The sequence below is a fragment of the Miscanthus floridulus genome, chromosome 17, assembly GCF_019320115.1.
Source record: "Miscanthus floridulus cultivar M001 chromosome 17, ASM1932011v1, whole genome shotgun sequence".
Classification (NCBI taxonomy): Eukaryota; Viridiplantae; Streptophyta; class Magnoliopsida; order Poales; family Poaceae; genus Miscanthus; species Miscanthus floridulus.
Genome location: NC_089596.1, coordinates 38,765,206 through 38,788,403, shown reverse-complemented (window position 1 = coordinate 38,788,403; position 23,198 = coordinate 38,765,206). Strand labels below are relative to the sequence as shown.

At 43.3% G+C, this 23,198-nt stretch overlaps 1 protein-coding gene across 1 annotated transcript; it reads left to right on the top strand.

Moving 5' to 3' along the window:
• Nucleotides 1–706: 706 nt before the first annotated feature.
• LOC136516723 (leucine-rich repeat receptor protein kinase HPCA1-like) lies at nt 707–7,876 on the top strand. The gene is made up of 19 exons (XM_066510203.1): nt 707–1,011; nt 1,650–1,776; nt 1,857–1,928; nt 2,042–2,116; nt 2,217–2,288; nt 2,376–2,537; nt 2,628–2,705; nt 2,785–2,856; nt 4,671–4,739; nt 4,824–4,892; nt 4,978–5,052; nt 5,138–5,209; nt 5,288–5,422; nt 5,507–5,928; nt 6,005–6,136; nt 6,225–6,364; nt 6,456–6,675; nt 6,787–7,022; nt 7,155–7,876. Exons 1-19 carry the CDS (start codon nt 927–929, stop codon nt 7,671–7,673), a joined length of 2,832 nt encoding a protein of 943 aa, XP_066366300.1. The 5' UTR covers nt 707–926; the 3' UTR covers nt 7,674–7,876.
• The last annotated feature ends 15,322 nt before the right edge of the window (nt 7,877–23,198 follow it).

The following is a 23,198-nucleotide window of genomic DNA, read 5'->3' as shown; positions in this document are numbered from 1 at the left end:
CTTTCCTAAGATTTGTATTGGTGTAGCGATGGAAAGATCATCTTGATGAAGCACGGTCATAATATGCCTATATTTATCAATGGGGAGGACACTCAAGATTTTTCTTACAACATCGGATGGTTGCATTTGAGTTACTCTAAACCCATTGACTTCTACAAGATCTATTACAAGTATAATTTGCCACATCTAACCTTTGACACATCTAACCTTTGACAAATTATTGTTGTCATAGATGGTGTGAAGAAAAAGTCCAAACCACACTTGTGATAAAGTTTAACACGATCTATTACAAGTATAATAGGGTGATATAAAAAGTGTAGCATATTATAATTTGTGACAGTGAATCAAACAATTTGCTAAAAAAACAAAAAAGTATAACCTAACTAACCTATGGCATAAGGAATCAAACGAGTTTTAAATTTGTCAAACTCAACATCCTCGAAGCCAAGCCAACAGCACCCGACAGCAAGTGTAAACGGCACAACGGCACGCTTATGAAAATGTCTGTCGTTTTTTTAAAGGAACAGGAGAGGCTGACATAAATTTTTAGATAAAGTTTTATAAGGCAGGTGGAGCTAACGTTTAAGATCATGCAGGTCGGAGGTTACCGACTGAATATTATAAATATAAATGTCAGTCACTTGGACCTAGTATACATACAAGAACAAAAGTTACTTGGACCGAGTATACAAGAACAAAAGTTCCGGAAGGAAGCTACTCTTATTTCAGGCACGACCGCTTCTGCATCGGCGGCGTGCTTCGCTTCTCAGCTTCTTCCTCCTCCCATCTCTGAGACTTCTTCCCTGCTTGCTGCAGAGCCTTTTTTTTTGCGAGGTCGAGAGGTTTGGGAAGGAGAACGCATCCAAAGATCGGAGCGGAGCAGGATAAGGGCTCTCTCCTGCAGTTCTGGCCTGGGGAGGGAGGAGATGTGCAAGGAGCAACTCTTGTTGCTGCTGCTTCTGTGCGCTGCCGGATCAACAACCGCCTCCGCCAACACCAACCAGCAAGATGGTAAGTTCTTTTTTGTTTGTTTTTGTGTAATTCATTGAATTTTGGGTGTGCGAACCAAAGATTAGAGATACTTTGATGGGGTCTTGCCTGTTCTTTTATGTAATTATATGTCCAAGTACTGTTTACTGGTAGCAAAAGCTTTCTCTAAATAATAGTTTTTTGGTTGTCTAGTTCGTACTTCGTCGGATTCGGAGTTGAGTTTTGGTTGTGCGACTTTATTAGTTTCCAGTTGAACTAAGTAATGGAAATCATAAATACCTCCGTTTTGCTGATTAAACTATTTGGGTGGATTTTGTAATTTGTTTGGATGAGACGCTTGTGGAAATGGCAACAAAACAATGCAAAATTGGTTTCTTCCCTGCTCCTTTCCTGAAAATGTTCTTGGTGTTATTTATTCAGTCAGTTAATAATTTCTCCTCTTAATTGTTTTGTGTTCTTTGTATTATGAAACTCTGCATCAATACATATGCTCACCCTTGTTTGATGTGATTCTTCCAGTTTCTGGATGATAGAAGATAAAACCATTTGATGGTTCAATCTTTTTTTAATTCTTATTATTGAAATATATTAATGAGATCATTAAATCGAATGTCCAAAACTTCATTGACAAGTTGTTGTCACCCTTCTCTCTCTTGCAGAGGCTGCTCTCAGATCCTTGATGAAGAGATGGAAAAATGTGCCTGCTAGCTGGGGAAAGTCCAACAGTCCTTGCGGCATGAAATGGGATGGTATTTTGTGTGATGAAAATGGAAGGGTCACATCACTGTGAGTAGAGCTGATCCTGCCGATGTCAGTGTCTGCTCAAGATCCTGAAATTTGTTCTTGCTAACACTTTTTGACATCAGGAATCTGTTTGGTATGAGCATGAGTGGCACTCTGAGCGATGATATAGGAAGTCTGACTGAGCTAAGGATCTTGTGAGTATTGCCATCATGTAACTTTGTCTTCTCAAAGATGCTGAAGATGCTTCTATGTTTCACGATTTACATTAGGACACCGAATCACTGACTTTCTGAGCAATGCTTTGCAGAGATCTGTCCTCAAACAGAGATCTTGGTGGTCCACTGCCAGCTGCCATTGGGAAGTTAGTTAAGCTTGAATATTTGTAAGTTGCAACAGTTTCTGTTATGAACAGAGGGACCAATGCTTATTCTCTCCTACACCTTGCTGATTGCCGTCTTCACCTTTATCCAATCATTTTGTAGAGCATTGATTGGTTGCAGTTTCATTGGTCCTGTTCCGAGCGAACTAGGAAACTTGTCACAACTCAAATTCTTGTAAGACTATTGTTCTTCCTATTAACAGTTGCCAAGATATATCAATAGGATATTAATTGTTTCCCTATTTTTGTTGCTTTTGCACAGTGCTCTGAACTCAAACAAACTAACGGGTAGCATCCCACCCTCATTAGGCAAGCTCTCCAGTGTCACCTGGCTGGACCTTGCTGATAACCAGTTGACCGGACCTCTCCCAACCTCCAGAGATAATGGAACTGGATTGGACCAGCTTCTTACAGCAGAACACTTGTTAGTAGTGTCATAAAATGACATTAGTTTTCTCACTTATTCTTTATATGTGTCCATCACTCATAAATCTGTTTCTTCTGCTCGTTCTAGCCATTTTAATCAAAACATGCTGGAAGGTTCAATCCCAGACTCTCTCTTCAACTCCAACATGAAGAAGCTCAAGCATATGTCAGTGACTCAGATCAAAGATTTAACCTTTGTATTGTCATTTCCTAGGAATTTTCTAACCATGATTTCTTTTGTCCAGCCTTTTTGACAGAAACAGATTTACTGGACAGATTCCAGCATCTATTGGTGTAATTCCATCACTTGAAGTACTGTAAGTGTTCATAAAACTTGCTCTATGGTTTGCTGGCAGTTAGTATTAGTTTAGGAAGGTGCTTATATTGTTGTGCTCTCTGAACTACAACAACAACATAGCCTTTCAGTCTCACGCAAGTTGAGGTAGGCTAGAGTTGAAACCCACCAAGAGCCCCAAGTCACGGTTCAGGCACTTCAATAGCTGCTTTCCAAGTACTTCTATTCAAACATAGATCTCTAGGTATATCCCAAGCTTTCAAATCTCTTTTTATTGCCTCCCCCATGTCAATTTCGGTCTTCCTCTACCTCTCCTCATATTATTAGCTTGGCTTAGGACTCCACAATGCACTGGTGTCTCTGGAGGTCTCCTTTGGACATGGCCAAACCACCTCAACCGATGTTGGACAAACTTTTCTTCAATTGGTGCTACCTCTAGGCGATTACGTATATCATCGTTCCGAACTCGGTTCATTCTTGTGTGATCGCAAATCTATCGCAACATACGTATTTCTGCAACACTCAGTTGTTGAACATGTTGAATCTTTGTAGGCCAACATTCTGCTCCATACAACATAGCCGATCTAATCGTCGTTCTATAGAACTTGCCTTTTAGCTTTTGTGGTACCCTCTTATCACAGAGAATGCCAGAAGCTTGTCGCCACTTGGTCCACTCTACTTTGATTCTATGGCTAATGTCCGCATCAATATTTCCATCCTTCTGTATCATCGATCCCAGATACCGAAAGGTATCATTCTTAGACACTACTTGACCTTTCAAACTCACATCTCCCTCCTCCTGTACAACTCCATCAAAGTCGCATCTCATGTATTCGATTTTACAACTGCTCAATCTAAAACCTTTAGGCTCAAGGGTCTGCCGCCATAACTCATAGTTTTTTATTTACTCCCGCTTGGCTTTCGTCCATTAACACTACATCATCAGCCAACAACATATACCAAGGAATATCCCCTTGTATGTTCCTGGTAACCTCATCCATTACCAAGGCAAAGAGATATGGTCTTAAGGCTGATCCTCGATAAAGTCCAATTTTAATCGGGAAGTAATCGGTGTTACCATCGTTTGTTCGAACACTAGTCACAACATTGTTGTACATGTCCTTGATGAGGGTCACGTACTTTGATGGGACTTTATGTTTGTCCAAAGACCACCACATAACATTTCTTGGTATCTTGTTATAAGCCTTCTTTAAGTCAATGAAAACCAAGTGGAGGTCCTTCTTCTGCTCTCTAAATCGCTCCATAACCTGTCTTATTAAGAAGATTGCTTCTGTGGTTGACCTTTCGGGCATGAAACCAAATGGGTTTGTTGATATCTGCGTCGTTCCTCGCAGACGCTGCTCGATGACTCTCTCCCATAACTTCATAGTGTGGCTCATTAACTTAATTCGCCGATAATTAGTACAACTTTGGATATCTCCCTTGTTCTTGTAGATTGGTACCAATATGCTTCTTCTCCACTTCTCAGGCATCTTGTTCGATCGAAAGATATTGTTGAATATCTTGGTTAGCCATACTATAGCTATATCCCCGAGACATCTCCATACCTTGATTGGGATACCATCAGGGCCCATCGCTTTGCCCCCTTTCATCCTTTGCAAGGCTTCTTTGACCTCTGGTTCTTGAATCCTCCGCACAAAGCGCCTGTTAGTGTCATCAAACGAGTCGTCCAGCTGAACGGTGGTGTTCTCGTTCTCACCATTGAACAATTTATCAAAATACTCTTGCCATCTATGTCTGATCTCATCCTCGTTCACCAAGAGCTGCTCCCTCTCATCCTTATGCACTTGACTTGGTTGTGCTTTCTGAATACAGTCGTCTAAATGGCAATGGTTTCACGGGACCAGTTCCTGCTCTCAACAACCTGACTAATCTCCACGTTTTGTAAGTTGTCCAATTATAACATTTTACTTTATTAGGATAACCTCTGTGTTGTGTCACCTGTAACATTTTTTGTGGAAATAACAGAATGCTTTCAAATAACAAGCTAAGTGGACCGATTCCTAATTTGACCAGGATGGGCCAGCTGGAAAATGTGTAAGAATTTCCTTCAAGCTCAAGCCACATTTTGCTAGAAATTTACTCTCTTACTGTGATTGACATGCTTTATCATTTTCCATAGGGATATCAGTAATAACAGCTTTGATCCTTCTAACGTCCCAAGCTGGTTCTCAGATTTGGAGAGCATAATGACCCTGTAAGTCACAAACCTCATCTGAAATTAATGAGTAAAGTGGCAGTTTTTGGAGCAACACATGACCAAAGTCTCCTTTTTTCTTCAGTACAATGCAGTCAGTTGGGCTTTTTGGGCAACTGCCACAGAAGCTTTTCAGTTTTCCTCAACTGCAGCATCTGTAAGACATGTTAAAATCACTAGACCTCTCTATCTCGTGTATTTAACAAAATACACTAACTTGTCGAGCATGCTGCAGAGTACTGAGTGATAATGAACTGAATGGCACACTTGACATGGGAAACAATATAAGCACGCATCTCGATGTTGTCGATATTCAAAACAACAAAATCACCTCAGTTACAGTGTACAACGGCTTCAACAAAAACCTCAAGTGCGTATCACTGCTAATTTCAATACTTAGTTTTCTGACAGCATGTACATTCCTTTCTCACCAAATTCTTTAATTTTCTCAAAGGCTTGAAGGAAACCCACTCTGCAATGATTCTCTTTTGTCAGACACAAATCCATGCACGGGCCTGCAAACTGAAGCCCCACCTCAGCCTCTTCCCTTTGATGTTCAATGTGCATATCCTTTTATAGAAACTATCGTATTCAGAGCTCCTTCCTTTGCCAATGTACTCGAGTACCTTCCTGTTCTGGAGAAGAACCTCTCTGGGCAACTGAGCAGCTGTACCCCGAACCGGCTAGGCTTGATACCTTACTCCAACGAAGATGCATACCTAAATGTGGATATCAAGGCATGCCCAGTAAAACAGAAAAAGTTCAACTACTCTCAAGTGTTAAACTGCTTCAACCTTACCCTTCAGACTTACAAGCCACCGGAAGAGTTTGGGCCTTACTATGTGAAAGCACATCCTTACCCATTCCACGACAAAAGTAACAGCTCATTTCTTCTTTGTTGTTTCTGATACTACCATAGTTGCAAGTCTAAAATGTGACTGATGGTGTGCAGCTTCTCGAGCTGTGTTGATTGGCATTGTGACTGGGTCTGTTCTCCTGGTCGTGGGGCTTACTCTGGTTGCATTTTATGCTGTACGTCAAAAGAAACGGGCTCAGAGGCTTGTGTCCATCAACGATCCTTTTGGTGATGCACTCTACTAGAGAATTACAGTCAATACTTTATGCCTTCATCTAATGTTGCTTTGTTTCTGATGTCTTTACTAAATTTTCAGCGTCTTGGGGATCAATGGGAGAAGATATTGGTGAAGCACCAAAACTGAAGAGTGCTAAATTCTTCTCATTGGAAGAACTCAAGTTATGCACCAATGACTTTCGAAAAATTAATGCAATTGGAGCTGGCGGCTACGGAACGGTAAGTAAACAATGCATTTGAGTACTGAAAGCACAGTGTTTATTCTTTTGTTCAGTACAGGTTTACAGTTTTTCTGATTCCAATGTAACAGGTCTACCGAGGAAAACTTCCAGATGGACAGTTAGTGGCAATCAAGAGATCCAAGGAAGGGTCTATGCAGGGTGGCCTTGAGTTCAAGACAGAAATAGAACTCCTTTCCAGGGTTCATCACAAGAACCTGGTTGGACTGATTGGTTTCTGTTTTGAGAAGGGCGAAAAGATGTTAGTTTACGAGTTCATACCTAATGGAACACTAAGCGAGGCCTTATATGGTAAGTTTTTCATCTCATTTTATTAGTTACATTTTGTTATTGTTGTGCATCTTGTTGATTAACTGTAAAATCTTTTGATTTTGGGCTACAATTTCTGTGAATCCGCACTAGGTATGAAAGGAATACAATTAGACTGGAGCAGGAGACTCAAGATAGCTCTGGATTCAGCTAGAGGGCTAGCATATCTCCATGACCATGCCAATCCTCCAATCATTCACAGAGATGTGAAGTCCACCAACATTCTCCTAGATGAGAAGATGACTGCAAAGGTTTCAGACTTTGGCCTGTCGTTGCTGGTAACAGACAGTGAGGAAGGGCAACTATGCACAAACGTCAAGGGAACACTGGTGAGCTTTCACTTTGTATCACTGTATGAGACAAAATGTTTGTTATGGCATGCATGTTATGTCGTGCTGCTTCATCCTAACTTGACAATACACTCACTAATCAACACATCCAAATTATTTGAATCTACACAGGGCTACCTGGACCCGGAGTACTACATGACCCAGCAACTCACAGCAAAGAGCGATGTCTACAGCTTCGGTGTAGTGCTCCTAGAACTCATAGTGGGTAAGCCACCAATACACAGCAACAAGTACATTGTCCGTGAGGTGAAAATGGCACTAGACGAGGAGGATGGCACGCACTATGGGCTCAAGGATGTGATGGACCCGGTTCTTCAGAAAATGGGGGCCCTCCTCGGCTTCCCACGGTTCCTAAAACTAGCACTGCAATGCGTTGAGGAGGTGGGAACAGGCCGGCCCTCGATGAACAGCATTGTGAGGGAGATTGAGGCGATAATGCAGGACACTGGGCTCACACTGGGCTCAATGTCTATGAGCTCTTCATTCAGCATTGAGTCAAGAACGATGAAGGTTGGACCTAAGCACCCATACTCCAGTGCATCCACGTCAACCTCGACGTTTGATATAGATAGCAGGGCCTTTGAGTACAGTGGGGGGTTCCCTTCTTCTCATGGCAGCTTGAAGCCCTGAAGATCAGAACTCCTAGACGCCAATTTGTCTGAACTGTTAAATATTAGTGCGAATTATTAGTTATATAGGTTTCAGTAGGACTGTACAGAATTGATAAACTTGACGATTCTTTTTGCCTTGGGAGAGAAAAGTACCTATTGGTTTATCTTTTTAAAGAAGAGAGATGTATATAACACTTCAATCACTGTTTGGTTTTTCTTTTTAAAGAAGAGAGAAGTATATAACACTTCAATCACTCATTGATAAACTATCGTTGTCTTCGTGTCTTCATGCAATTATTGGGGTAATAAGGTATGTGTTGAACGTACCCTTGTATTTCAAATTCTAGGTTACTTTAGCTCTGTTTTAAGTCAAACTTCTTGAACTTTTTTGAACTGGAACAGTACGGTAAAGCCCCCCGGTGCTATTATTAAAAACAAACAGACCAAACAAAACTCAAAGGTCAGTAGGGAGCTAACCCAAAACACTCCCAGAACACGCAAAGAAAGAAGAAGAAATAAGAGAGAACAAAATGGACACTCTAGACAAATCACAGAGAAAGAACCGCCTGCCCCTCTCCATGCTCGCCGTGCGCTCGCCCAAGTGGCGGTGGCTGGGGCGCGCGTCGGGCGGTGGCTGGGCTCGCGCTCGCCCAAGGAGCGCCGTGAGCAAATCCGGCGGAGGGGATGAGCGGGGTCGATGGCGGAGGGGATGAGATGGCGGACGACGGCGCTGTGCTAGAGAGGGGCGAGGCGAAGCTAGGGCAGGGATGGAGCAGGCCGGGCGAGGCCGGGAAGGGCGATGGCGTCGCGTGGACGGTATGGTGCAGGGTGAGGCCTGGCCGTCGCGAAGGGAGCTAGCGCAGGGGCGGTGTTGCGAGGCCGTGCAGCGTGGCCGTCGTTCCTCGCGGCGCCGGGCTTCGTGCTGCTGTTGGAGCTTGCCGTCCCGTGGCCGGCTCCTAGCCGCGCAGCCTTCCTCCCGCTCTGCGTGTTCCTCGGCGTCGCGCTCTCGGTGAAGGCGCTGCCCGTGCTCGCCTGCATCTAGCTCAGACTCGTCGTCGGCATGCCGTTCGGGGCGCGGGCCCAAGGGCACCCCGCTCGCCTTGGTCTACATCCTCGCGTCGGGGGCCGCCTTCGGCGTTGTCGTGGCCTGCGCCCTGGTAGCAGGCGCGATATAGGCGGGCGCTCGCAGCGCAGCGCCGTACCTGCAACAGCAGCTCCTCATCCCGCCCGGGATTCTCGGCGCAGCGAAGACCTTGCAGCAACCCGGCGAAGACCGTGGCCGGGGTCACTGACAGCTTGCGCCGTGCACATACACCTCGACGAATGACGACTGGATGGTCTCCCTTGAGAAGGCGAACACCTGTTCCTAGTTGTGCGAAGGGACAGCCAGCGTCACGCCGCGGTAGTTGCTGAGCTTGACCTCCCGCTCGATGTCGCCCGAGGGGTGGGCGCCGTCGTAGGAGCTGCCGAGGCCACCGTCTCCGATGCGGTGGACGCCGCGTGGGCCCTCGACATGTGTGGCACCGAGGCGTCCGAGCCGCTCGTGGTGGCCGCGCTGGGCCACCGCCGGGAACGTCGCCTCGTCGATGCCCCGCTGGCCCGCTCCATGTCATGGCCGTGGCGCGGCAGTGGACACAGGCATGGACGTGCGGGTGCAGAAGTAGATGGCGAGCGCGACGGTGGTGATCACAAGGAGGATCGCTGGACACGACGACGCCGTAGCCGAACCCACTGATGCCGCTGGACACGAATATGCCGTGCGCGCCGTCGACGCCCGGAGGCGAGCTCGTTGCTGTTTTTTTCAGATTTTTTATTTGTCACCAGAAATGTTATTGTCATGTTTTTTATTTTCAAATTTTTTTAAGATTTTGTTGAATTATGTAAGATGGATTGTAAATTTGTGCAAGTTTGAGATGCAAGTTAACGTGAGTGAGTGACTCTGCTAGCTATCTTCTCAGTCGTCTACTCTTCTGGCTAGCGGACTGCGTGGAGGGCTCACGGGTCAGTGGCCTAAGGCATGCAGGGCTCACATGTCAGTGGCATGCGCATCAGCAGCCGGAGTCCACGTTCAGGTCCTGCAGAAGTCAGTGGCACAAGAGGAACGACAAATTTTTGCGTGGTGCTCAGAACTAAGGTCAGTTTGGACTTTTTATGCAGCAGTTTGACACCGTTAGAGATGAAAGTGGACGGAATGATTTGAAAGGCAAAAAAAACTTACGTGCATGGCACCTAGGTGCGCCCGAACTTTTTAGTGGCCTGCAGGTAAGGGCCATCTTTTTTAATGGTACACAGGTAAAACTCTCAAAGAAGAAAGGAAGAAACGTAAAGGAGGGAGAACTTCTTTTTCTGATTTCTTCTTTTTCTATGTTTTCTGATTTCTTCTTAGTTTATCAAGCCAGGACAAAATAGGACCATGGAAGTGCTTTCTGATCCTAAAAAGATGGAGAACTTCTTTTCTGAAGGAGGTCTTCCAATTGTTCCAGTTAGGCACCTTATTATCGAAGATGAAGTCCCTTTTTTTCCATTCCAGATACACTAGGTAGCTAGCATGAACATTTCCAAGAAAAAAAAGGAAAAGCATTAGGTTGCTTTCCACCAATAATCTTGTGAAACAAATTTGCCCATGCCACTGAATCCCAATTGCAAATCGTCTAGTGATGGCCGAAGAGAAATAAAAAAAGAGATGATTAACAATCTCGAGTTGATGAAAGGCAGGCATGAGTAAATAGGAAACTGGAGTTGTGGTGGCAGACCCTTGAGTCCAAAGGTTTTAGAGTAAGTCGAACTAAAACAGAATACATGAGATCATTGTTTACAAGTCGTTCGATTCGTTAATCGTGATTAGTCATCCTAATCGGTCCTTGGTGACCGATTTGGGCTACCGACGCGATTAGCTCGATCATAAAGCGGTCGTCCGATTAGTCGACGACTAATTAGTCGTCCGACTAGGACATGGACGACCAGTTTGGCTCCTCTTCTTCCTCTCCTTTCCTTCCTCTATTCACAGTTCTGAACTATACTGCTTATGCTTGCTTGGATCTTGGACTTGGATATACTCCTTTGATGTGGTATGCTGCTTGTGCTTGGATAATTGGATAGGGTATAAACTGCTCTGGGTAGTGTGGGTGGTGGCTGCTTGTGCATAGGCTATAAAATTGGCAGCAAAAGGAGGGGACTACAAGGCCGACTAGGCTCGACTAATCAGCCTGGTCGACGAGTAATCACGATTAATTGCCTGGTCGGTCCCATGACGACTAGGTTCGACTAGACGACTTGTAAACTGCGACTTTGGCAACGCCGCACATGAGGAGGGTGATCGAGGTGAGTTTGGAAGGTAAAGTGGTGCCTAAGAAGGATACCTTCCGTTATCTAGGATCGATGCTACAGAAGGATGGACACTACTACAGTAAAACTTAACCGAGGCGTTTGGCAAAGGGGCCCGGAGGCAGTCACAAAATCCAACCGCCTCCTAAAATGTTGGGCTATTAATGGAGGCAGTCATTTTTATTTACCAAGGCAGTCACATTTTTCCGCCTCATAAAATCGATTTACGAAGACGGTCGTCTTAAAACAACCACCTCCAAAAATAGTCTATTTTTGAGGCAACTGTCTTAATGTAACCGCCTCTGTAACTGGATTTACGGAGGCAGGCAACTATAAAGGCCCGCCTCTAAAAAGGATGAGGCCCAATAGGCCCAGGCGAGGCCCGATAGCCGTCTACGATATAAATACATGAAGTTAGGGTTTTCATTTACTCATTTCTCTTCGTCTCCCTCTCCCTCCTCAGCCGATCGAGCGACATGCTTCCCCACACCCTTCCTTCTCCCCCCTGAGCCCCTCCTCCTCCCCAACGCGGTGGCGCACCCCTGGCACGTCTCTCTCCCCTACGCCCCTCCCTCTCTCCCCCGAGCCCTAACCTCTCCCCTGTGCTGCTCCTCCTTCTCCCCTGTGTGGTGGTGAACCCCTCTCTTCCCCATGTGGCAGCGCACGGCGGGTGGCCTCTAGTGGCAACGCGGGTGCGCACAACAAGACGTGTAACAGAACCGTCCAATTTATAAAAGCACAAGTACAATAGCAATCGCCGGAGCGATCAAATCGTCATACTTGAGCCCATATAAACCTGGTAGTCCGATGAAATCACGAGGGATCTCAAACAAACCAACATACAAACCAAGATCGCACATGATTTAACATAACCAGTCACATGTTACATCATAGTTCACAAATAGTTCACAATTTTCTCACATATATCGGAGTTCACATAGTTATTACTAACCAAGTTTAAATAGCGGAAGCAAAGTAGTTTAACATCAACACCACACTTAGTTCAAATACAAGCCAGTGCTACAGTCATTCCAGCAAAAGCAGAATAGGAGGGATAACTCAGGAGTACCATGCCCCATAGTTTAGTCCTCATCCACGGCAGGATGAATGTAGCACCTGGTTTTAAGGACAAAACCAGATACACACCATATGTGTGCCCAGGAATTCAATTCACACATATAGTTACAAATGAAGGGATAATATCAAAGACAATGCCTTTATTACATAGCACATAAGTAGTTGTTACAAAAGATATAGTCTTACTTTACAGAATATACTATAACTCTATTCATCTAGCGAAGCCTCCAACACCACAGGAATCGTCAACTAGTTGATCACAAGCCTAACACCTCTTGAAAAACTTCACTGAAGAACCTCCATCTGGTACCCATCCGGGATTTTGCCAAAGTATTGAAATAAAACAAGCGTAAGCTACTACCGCTTAGCAAGCAAAACATGAGGGGATGCAGGCTCAAAAGGCTTGACATGGCTGAACTGCGGTAAGCACTTTTAGTTGATCATATTTTATTATTAATCATAAGTTGCTAAGTTATGCTTAGGCTCCCAAATATGAATAATTAGAGATATCAGCAATTTTAGTCTTAACCCAAACCATCCGAGTAACCAACTATTCAGTAAGGGTCCAGTCCGCTCGTGATCGTGAGCACGTTTGATATATTAGTTGTACACTCTGCAGAGGTTGTAAACTTCCACCATGAGTCGTGTTGCCCATATACCCGGGTTTGCAACTCCCAAAACACTTCCAAGGTGAGCAGGAAGGGTACACTATGAAGCTTTTCCCCAGTCGTTCTAATAAGGAGCAGTCGCTAAGGATTCCATCTCCCAAGTGTTATAGAGTCATCTCCAAAAGTGGCACTGATACACGCGGCATAATACACACCCTAGGGATGAGGCCCATACCCAGCCCGGTATGCCCCTCTTGCCCTTTCGGTAAACTGCTACAAACTAGAAAGAGCAAGGTACTAGACTAAGACCAAAGCCATGTAGTCCTCATGGTTGTACTGTAAGTCCTAGGTTGTCACTTAAAGATAAGTCCTTATGGAGAGAAACTAGAGCACCCTAAGAAAAGGCCCAATGCTCTAGCCCTCTTGGTTCCATGTTGCTAAAAAGCATCTTTTAATACCATGTTGCATATATCTTTCATTGTATTCTTTAATCAATATTAGTTGGAGCAAACTGAGCATACTACCCACATGCAAAACCCATAGATATATCAAGGGCAGGATAATCAATATCAAGGTAGGTAGATTCCAAGCAGTTCATTAACATATGCACATGAATTGAGATTGCATTAAAGTGAATAGATAACAAGGAGCCTCATATTATACTTGCCTTAATTCAAAGTATCACTACTGGTCTTGATCCTCAAAGTGTTGCTCTAGATCACCAACTCTAAACCCACTGTCTACTCGAGATCAAACAGCACCACACAGGCATCCATATAATCATGCATAGCAAACAAAAGCTATAGATTAGAACAGTACACCACTCAACATAAAATTAAGATGAAAAGTTTGTAAAACAAATCTATGTCTTGCTACGATCACACAGACGCGAAGATCACAGAAATCGGAGCTAAAACGAAGAAGTTATGAATTAAACAAGTTTTCCTTTAGTAAAATAATAGATTAAATCTAACCTCGAATTTTAAAAGTTGAAAACATGTTCAACAGTAGTATGAACATGTAGGTTACTTCATTACGAACCTAACATAATTTGAACGGATCAAATCGGAGTTAAAACAGAGATTTTATGGCCAAAACAAATCTAGTGGCAAAACTGTAAATAGGTGAAAACGTATTTTTGAAGTTAACCGAACAAAATACGCTTTTAAAACAAGAAGGCACAATCTGTGGAATGCGCGATGGACCACGGGTTCGATAACAGAAAAATGGAGGGGTCCTTTTGAAATATGCCAGGGAGTGCGGGTTAAGACTGAAATAATTATAATGGCCTTTTTGTAAAATCACCAGCGAAGGGGTAAGTTCTAATCCTGGCCTTAGATTTTAGATCGGACGGCTCAAAATCAAACAGAGAAAACCAAGGGTGTCGCCGGCCGAGAACAGGGACGGCACGGCGGTCCTCCATTAACGGCGGCGAGCACCTCGCCAGAATCAGGCTTCTGAGCTCCAATCTTGATGGGAACAACACCGGAAGAAAGTACAAGGGAAGGCGAACTCACCTAGGGTACTTGTGTTGGTCGGGGAGGTTTCGGTGGTGGCGTGTAGCTCGACGGGAAGCTCTGGTCTACCTACGAACAATCGGCAGCGGCGTATGAGCAACAGAGATCGGGAGAGAGAGGGAGAGGGGATGGCTCGGCTGGGCTGCTGTTTGGCACTAGGCCGCGGGGAAGGGAGTGAGGCACGCTGGGCTGTGGGGAAGGCTGAGCTGCTCAGGCTCTAGTTGGCTAATCCGCAAGAATGGGCCGGTGGAGAAACGGTGGGGAAAATCAAAGCAGGCCAGGCCTACTGGCCGAGAAAGAGAGGGGGGATTGGGCCGCTTGGCCAGAAGAGAAGGAGGAAGGAGTTTCTTTTTTTTTTCAAACCATTTTCAAATGGGTTTTGAATCTCTGTTTTGGATTTTGAATCAAACCACTCAATATAAAAATAAAATGCCATAGCATGCATGCACAACCACGTTGCTAAACTTATGATGAATTTTAATTTCAATAAAGATTATTTTTTCCTAGGTTTAAATGTACACAAAAATTCATAATTAAATGAATTTAATTCTATTTAAAGAAAAGCAAATTTTTGGGTGTTACAATTCTAACCCCCTTAAAATGAATCTCGTCCCCGAGATTCTGATGATACTTACTCAAAAAGCTGTGGGTATGTTTTCCTTAGATCCTATTCTCTTTCCCAAGTAGCCTCATCTTCTGTATACCGATTCCACTGAACCTTACACATCCTTATAACTCGGCTCCTGGTAACTCTTTCTGCCATTTCCAAAATTTTTACCGAAAATTCCTCATATGTAAGATCTTCCTTAACTATCAGCTCCTCTAACGGTATCTGCTCCTCGGGTACACATAAACACTTCTTTAATTGAGACACATGGAACACATCATGTACACCTGACAAACTCTCAGGCAATTCCAACTGATAAGCTACTTCTCCACGTCTCTCTAAAATCTTGAAAGGTCCAATATACCTTGGCGCTAACTTTCCTTTCATATTAAACCTTCTCACACTTCTCATATGTGACACTTTTAGGTAGACATAATCCCCTATTTTAAAAACCAATTCCCTTCTCCGAGTGTTAGCATAACTCTTCTGTCTAGATTGTGCCACTCTTAAGTTTTCCTTAATAGTCTGTACTTGCCTTTCAGCATCCTTGAGAATCTTAGGTCCAAACACTTGACTTTCTCTGGTCTGATTCCAGAACAATGGAGTTCTACACTTTCTACCATATAGTGCCTCGAATGGTGCCATCTTGAGACTCTTCTGGTAACTATTGTTGTAGGAGAACTCAGCGTAACACAAACTCTTATCCCAACTTGTACCATATTGCAAAGCACAAGCTCTCAACATATCCTCTAAGATCTGATTGGTTCTCTCTGTTTGTCCATCGGTTTGTGGATGATAAGCTGAGCTAAAGTTCAACTTAGTGTCCATAGACTCATGCAATTTCTTCCCAAAGTGTGATGTAAGCTGAGTACCTCTATCCAACACAATCTTCTTAGGAACTCCATGCAAACATACTATCCGTTGCATGTATAATTCTGCCAACTTTGCACTCGTATATGTAGTCTTGACCGGTATGAAGTGAGCAACCTTAGTCAACCGATCTACTATTACCCAAATTGAGTCATAACCACTTTGAGTGTGTGGTAATCCAACAATGAAATCCATACCAACTTCTTCCCACTTCCACTCAGGTATCTTCATAGGTTGAAGTAAACCTGCTGGCCTTTGATGTTCTGCCTTGACTCATTGACATGTGTCGCATATTGCTACATACTCGGCCCCATCTCTTTTCAAACCATACCACCAGTATTTCTCCTTTAGATCTAGGTACATCTTAGTACTTCCTAGATGGATAGAGTACGCTGAGTCATGAGCTTCTCTTAGAATCATCTCTCGAATGGACTTTATCGCTAGCACACATATTCTCTTTTCGAACCACACTGTTCCTAGATCATCCAATCGAAAACCCAGCGCTTTGCCAATTGTGATCAGCTCTGCTATCTCCTTGATTTTCTCATCTTCCAGCTGACCCTTGCGGATCTCTTGTTCAAGTGTAGGTTCCACTTCCAATTCTATCACATTAGCAACTATTCCCAAATTAAGATGCTCGAATTCAACACATAACTCCTTAGGTAACTATGTCACTAGAGCTGCATTAACATAGCTCCTTTAGCTCAAAGCATCAGCTACAACATTTGCCTTGCCAGGGTGATAGTGTACCTCTAAATCATAGTCCTTGATTAGCTCTAACCAACGACATTGCCTCAAGTTCAAATCTGACTGAGTGAAGATATACTTCAAACTCTTATGATCTGTATAAATATCACACTTATGCCCAATAAGATAATGTCTCCAAATCTTCAATGCATGGACCACAGCTGCTAACTCCAAATCATGAGTGGGGTAATTTAGTTCATGCTTCCTTAGTTGCCTAGATGCATAAGCCACTACTCGTCCTTCTTGCATAAGAACACAACCCAGACCAAGTCGGGATGTAGCATAGTAGATGGAGAAACTCTTGTTCAGATCTGGTAGTACCAACACTAGAGCTGTAGTCAACCTTTTCTTCAACTCTTCAAAACTAGCTTGGCATTGCTCAGTCCATACAAACTTAGCATTCTTCTCAAGTAGCGATGTCATAGGCTTGGCAATCTTAGAAAAACCTTCAACGAACCTTCGATAATATCCGCCCATTCCTAGGAAACTTTGGACTTCACCCACATTCTGAGGTGGATTCCAACTCAACACATCACTAACTTTCTTAGGATCCACAGCTACTCCACCATTAGAGATAACATGCCCAAGAAAAGAGACTTCCTTCAGCCAGAACTCGCACTTGCTTAACTTAGTATACAGTTGATGTTCTCTAAGTTTTTGTAGAACTAATCTTAGATGCTTTTCATGTTCTGCTTCTATTTTGAAGAAGACTAGAATATCATCAATGAAGACCACCACAAACTTGTTGAAATATTCCATAAACACCTTATTCATCATATACATGAAGTATGCAGGTGCATTAGTCAATCCAAAGGACATAACCGTGTACTCATATAATCCATACCGAGTAGTAAAAGCAGTCTTGGGAATGTTCGATGAACGAATCCTCAACTAATGATAACCAGAGCGAAGATCAATCTTGGAGAACACACAAGCACCTCTCAACTGATCAAACAAATCATCAATTCTAGGCAAAGGATATTTGTTCTTGATGGTTACCTCATTAAGAGAGCGATAATCCACACACATCCTCTGTGTACCATCTTTCTTCTCAATAAATATAACTAGGGCTCCCCATGGTGAAGAACTAGGACGTATGAAACCTTTATCCTATAGCTCCTTTAACTGCTTCTTAAGTTCTTCTAGCTCATTGACTCCCATTCGATATGGTCTCTTGGCTATAGGTGCAGTTCTAGGCAAAAGCTCAATAATAAACTCAATATCATGATCTGGCGGCATACCCAGCAAATCATCAGGAAAAACATCTAGAAACTCATTAACAATCTTGGTCTTATCTATGGTTGCACCTTCCATCTGATTAACACTGCACACCTCTTTTGTTTTTGTAGTTGCCTGGCATATAACTTCTTCTCCTGACTTGGATATCAAGTGTACTATACCATTCTCACCTTGGATAATAGCCTTTCATGGTTTTAGCCAATCTATTCCAAGAATTATATCTATGCTTGAAGACTTCAACACCAACGGATTTGCCAAAAACTCTACCCCCTTATTTCAACTCTTACACTAGGACACATCAATGTAGTGTGTATATCCCCACATGGTGAATCAACTAACATCTGTTTCTTCATAGGACACTTTGGTATATTATGCTCCTTAACAAAATGATGTGCAATAAAGGAATGTGAAGCTCCAGAATCAAACAAAACCGATGTAGGGCTAGAGTTGACTAGACACGTGCCAAACACAACATCACGGGCTTCTTGTGCAGATTCTATCATCACATAATTGACCCTGCCTTGCACATGAGTCCATTATGGGATGGTTGCTTATTCGGCTTCTTTGGACACTGACCTGCATAGTGACCTGGTTCACCACAGCGGTAACACTTCTTGCCTAAAGAGGGGGTGTTGGGCTCAATATCCTTCATTGGGGGAGTTAATGAGGGGTTCTTGGGGTGGACTATGGTTCACATACTGTTGCTCTTGCTGGTGTTGAGGGAGTTGTTGAGGAGGATCAAAATCCCACTGACTAGTTGGTTCCTGGTATCTCTGCTGAAATTCTTGCTAGGGAGTGTAGCAGGGGCATGTGTTACTACTTATAGATTGGCTTTGAATTCTCCTTTTCTTCTCTTCTATTTCCCGACGCTTGTTCTCAATCAAAATGGCCCTATTCACCAAAGTTTGGAAGTCGAGATACTCAACAGTCATCAACTGTAGTTGAAGTCCATCATTTAATCCTTTCAAGAAGTGTTCCTATTTCTTAGCATCATTAACCACCTCTCTTGGAGCATAACGTGACAGCTGAGTGAATTTGTTACGATACTCACACACTGTCATGGAACCTTGTTTCAAGTTGAGGAACTCCTCCTCCTTGATCTCCACCAAAGCTTCTAGAACATGATAAGATCTAAAGGCAGTCTTGAAATCTTTCCAACAAATCTGATTTACATCTCTCCCAACCTGAAATAATTCCCACCAGTCTGAAGCTGCTCCTTGAAGTTGACCGGAAGCATAAAGCACTTTTTGATGGTCATTACACTGAGCTATGTTAAGTTGTCATTCCATAGCTCTAAGCCAATCATCAACTTCTAGTGGATCGCTTGCATGAGAGAATGTTGGTGGATGCCCCTTCATAAATTCACCACGCGTATCCCTTGGTGGTGCTTGATGTGGGTTGATGCATACATTCTGAACATAGGTCTGTAACAATTGAGTCTATACCATCATAGATTGCTCTATAGTTGGAGAATTTTGTGGCGGTGGATTAACATTAGGGGCATTCCTTCTGGCATCACGTGAAGCACTTCTCCTAGTAGAAACCATCTGTTTGCAACATTTAGCACAATTATTGGTTGTAATCCATGACTTTTGTGCATCTACCTTTGGAGATATAACTCGATGAACACTAACTGCCCAGAAGCAGCATGCGCAGAGATGAGAAAAACCAACCCAACTATCTATTCATTGGTCCTTAAGCCTTATCATGTAAACTAAATGAAATTGTGAGCATAACCCACAAAATCATTGCAATCATTACAAAGATCCAAATCAAGCATGGACATCAAGACAACCATTCAAACATTATAGGTTCACAATTCAAGCATTAGGACTCAATGACACTACTCACGTTACTAGTGTTCTTGTTGTATCAAGGGCTCAGAACTCTACAGCTTCACCTTCATGTTGTGCAAGAATGTGGTAAGTGATAGCTCTAAAAGCAATTCAAAACAAGGGGTGGAGATAGGGACAAAATTTATAGCTACAAGGAGGAGATGAACAGCAAAGACAAGAGTATAGTATAGGAGAAAATAGCAAGGTTTATAGACCAAGGATTTTAGAGCAAATTTGGAACCTTAAGACGACCATTTTCTAACTAGGCTTGCGTCCTACAGTCGACATAGCTTTGATACCACTTTGTAGCACCTGGTTTTAAGGACAAAACTAGATACACACCATATGTGTGCCCAGGAATTCAATTCACACATATAGTTACAAATGAAGGGATAATATCAAAGACAATGCCTTTATTACATAGCGCACAAGTAGCTATTACAAAAGACATAGTCTTACTCTACAGAATATACTATAACTCTATTCGTCTAGTGAAGCCTCCAACACCACAGGAATCGTCAACTGGTTGATCACAAGCCTAACACCTCTTGGAAAACTCCACTGAAGAACCTCCATCTGGTACCCATCCGGGATTTTGCCAAAGTATTGAAATAAAATAAGTGTAAGCTACTACCGCTTAGCAAGCAAAACATGAGGGGATGTAGGCTCAAAAGGCTTGACACAGCTGAACTGCGGTAAGCACTTTTAGTTGGTCATATTTTATTATTAATCATAAGTTGCTAAGTTATGCTTAGGCTCCTAAATATGAATAATTAGAGATATCAGCAATTTTAGTCTTAACCCAAACCATTCGAGTAACCAACTATTTAGTAAGGGTCCAGTCCGCTCGTGACCGTGAGCACGGCTAATATATCAGTTTTACACTCTATAGAGGTTGTACACTTTCACCATGAGTCATGTTGCCCATATGCCCGGTTTGCAACTCCCAAAACACTTCCAAGGTGAGCAGGCAGGGTACACTACGAAGCTTTTCCCTAGTCATTCTAATAAGGAGCAGTCGCTAAGGATTCCATCTCCCAAGTGTTATGAAGTCATCTCCAAAAGTGGCACTGATACACGCGGCATAATACACACCCTGGGGATGAGGCCCATACCCAGCCCGGTATGCCCCTCTTGCCCTTTCAGTAAACTGCTACAAACTAGAAAGAGCAAGGTACTAGACTAAGACTAGAGTCATGTAGTCCTCATGGTTGTACTATAAGTCCTGGGTTATCACTTAAAGATAAGTCCCTATGGAGAGAAACTAGAGCACCCTAAGAAAAGGCCCAATGCTCTGGCCCCCTTGGTTCCATGTTGCTAAAAAGCATCTTTTAATACCATGTTGCATATATCTTTAATTGTATTCTTTAATCAATATTAGTTGGAGCAAACTGATCATACTACCCACATGCAAAACCCATAGATATATCAAGGACATGATAATCAATATCAAGGTAGGTAGACTCCAAGCAGTTCATTAACATATGCACATGAATTGAGATTGCATTAAGCCTCATATTATACTTGCCTTAATTCAAAGTATCACTGCTGGTCTTGATCCTCAAAGTGTTGCTCCAGATCACCAACTCAAAACTCACTATCTACTCATGATCAAACAGCACCACACAGGCATCCATGCAATCATGCATAGCACTAGGGATGAAAACGGTACGGATATTTTTCGACCGTATTCGAAACCGAATCCGTTTAGAGGGGTTGAGATCTATCCATATCCGAGTCCGGATATCCAACATCCGATACCATATCCATATCTGAATACTCAAATCGCATATTTATGACATCGATATCCAATCGTATCCTATCCGACATAGTTGACACTATCTATATTCGAATCCAAATCCGAACTGAAATATGAAAATAAATGTAATATCAGTGATATCCGTCCGTATCCGATTCGTTTTCATCCCTACATAGCACACAAAAGCTATAGATTAGAACAGTACACCACTCAACATAAAATTAAGACAAAAAGTTTGTAAAATGAATCTATGTCTCGCTACGATCACACAGACGCGAAGATCACAGAAATCAGAGCTAAAACGAAGAAGTTATGAATTAAACAAGTTTTCCTTTAGTAAAATAATAGATTAAATCTAACCTCAAATTTTAAAAGTTGAAAACATGTTCAATAGTAGTATGAACATGTAGGTTACTTAATTATGAACCTAATGCAATTTGAACGGATCAAATCGGAGTTAAAACGGAGATTTTATGGCCAAAACAAATCTAGTGGCAAAACTGTAAATAGGTGAAAATATATTTTTGAAGTTAACCGAACAAAATACGCTTTTAAAACAAGAAGGCACAATCTGTGGAATGCGCGATGGACCACGGGTTCAATAACAGAAAAACGGAGGGGTCCTTTTGAAATATGCCAGGGACTGTGGGTTAAGACTGAAATAATTATAATGGCCTTTTTATAAAATCTTCTGCGAAGGGGTAAGTTCTAATCCTGGCCTTAGATTTTAGATCAGACGGCTCAAAATCGAACAGAGAAAACCAAGGGTGTCGCTGGCCAGGAATAGGGACGGCGCGATGGTCCTCCATTGATGGCGGCGAGCACCTCGCCAGAATCTAGCTTCCGAGTTCCAATCTTGACCTGAACAACACCGGAAGATAGTACAAGGGAAGGCGAACTCGCCTAGGGTACTTGTGTTGGCCAGCGAGGATTTGGTGGTGGCGTGTAGCTCGACGAGAAGCTCTGGTCTACCTGCGAACAATCGGTAGTGGCGTATGAGCAACAGAGACTGGGAGAGAGAGGGAAAACGAAGCATGCGGCTTTGTAACCTCTATGCGGAGAGCGGAAGGCGGAGCGTGATGACGGGGAGGTGTCCAACAGCGGCGGTGGATGGGCTTGCTCGTCGGCGAGATCTAGACATGGCGGCGTGGCTAGCTAAGGCTAGGGAGGCTGTGCTAGGGTTGGTAGAGGGGAGCGGCGCATCTAGGGCTACTATTTAAAGGGAAAGGATAAGCGTGGGGCGCACGCCATCCGGGTGAGGTCGGGGCGGCAGCGGACTTCGGCGTGGGTTAGTCCATCACAGTCATGACAAAGGGGAAGAAGAAGACCCTGACACCTGGGTCCCGACTGCCAGCGATAGAGGGAGAGGGGATGGCTCGGCTGGGCTGCTGTTCGGTACTGGGCTACGGGGAAGGGAGTGAGGCGCGCTGGGCTACGGGGAAGGCTGAGCTGCTTGGGCTCTAGTTGGCCGATCTGCAAGAATGGGCTAATGGAGAAACAGTGGGGAAAATCAAAGTAGGCCAGGCCTATTGGCCGAGAAAGAGAGGGGGGATTGGGCCGCTCGGCCAGAAGGGAAGGAGGAAGGAGTTTCTTTTTTTTCAAACCATTTTCAAATGGGTTTTGAATATCTGTTTTGGATTTTGAATCAAACCACTCAATATAAAAATAAAATGCCACAGCATGCATGCATAACCACGTTGCTAAACTTATGATGAATTTTAATTTCAATAAAGATTATTTTTTCCCTAGGTTTAAATGTACAGAAAAATTCATAATTAAACGAATTTAATTCTATTTAAAGAAAAGCAAATTTTAGGGTGTTACAATGAAGGCAGCTCTTATAGCACCCATGGTACATCATATCATCTGCAACAAGAGGGAATAAACCCTAAGTACGAGAATGTACTCAGCTAGACTTACCCGTCATAAACCAGAAATAATATGACACCAAAGAGTATGCA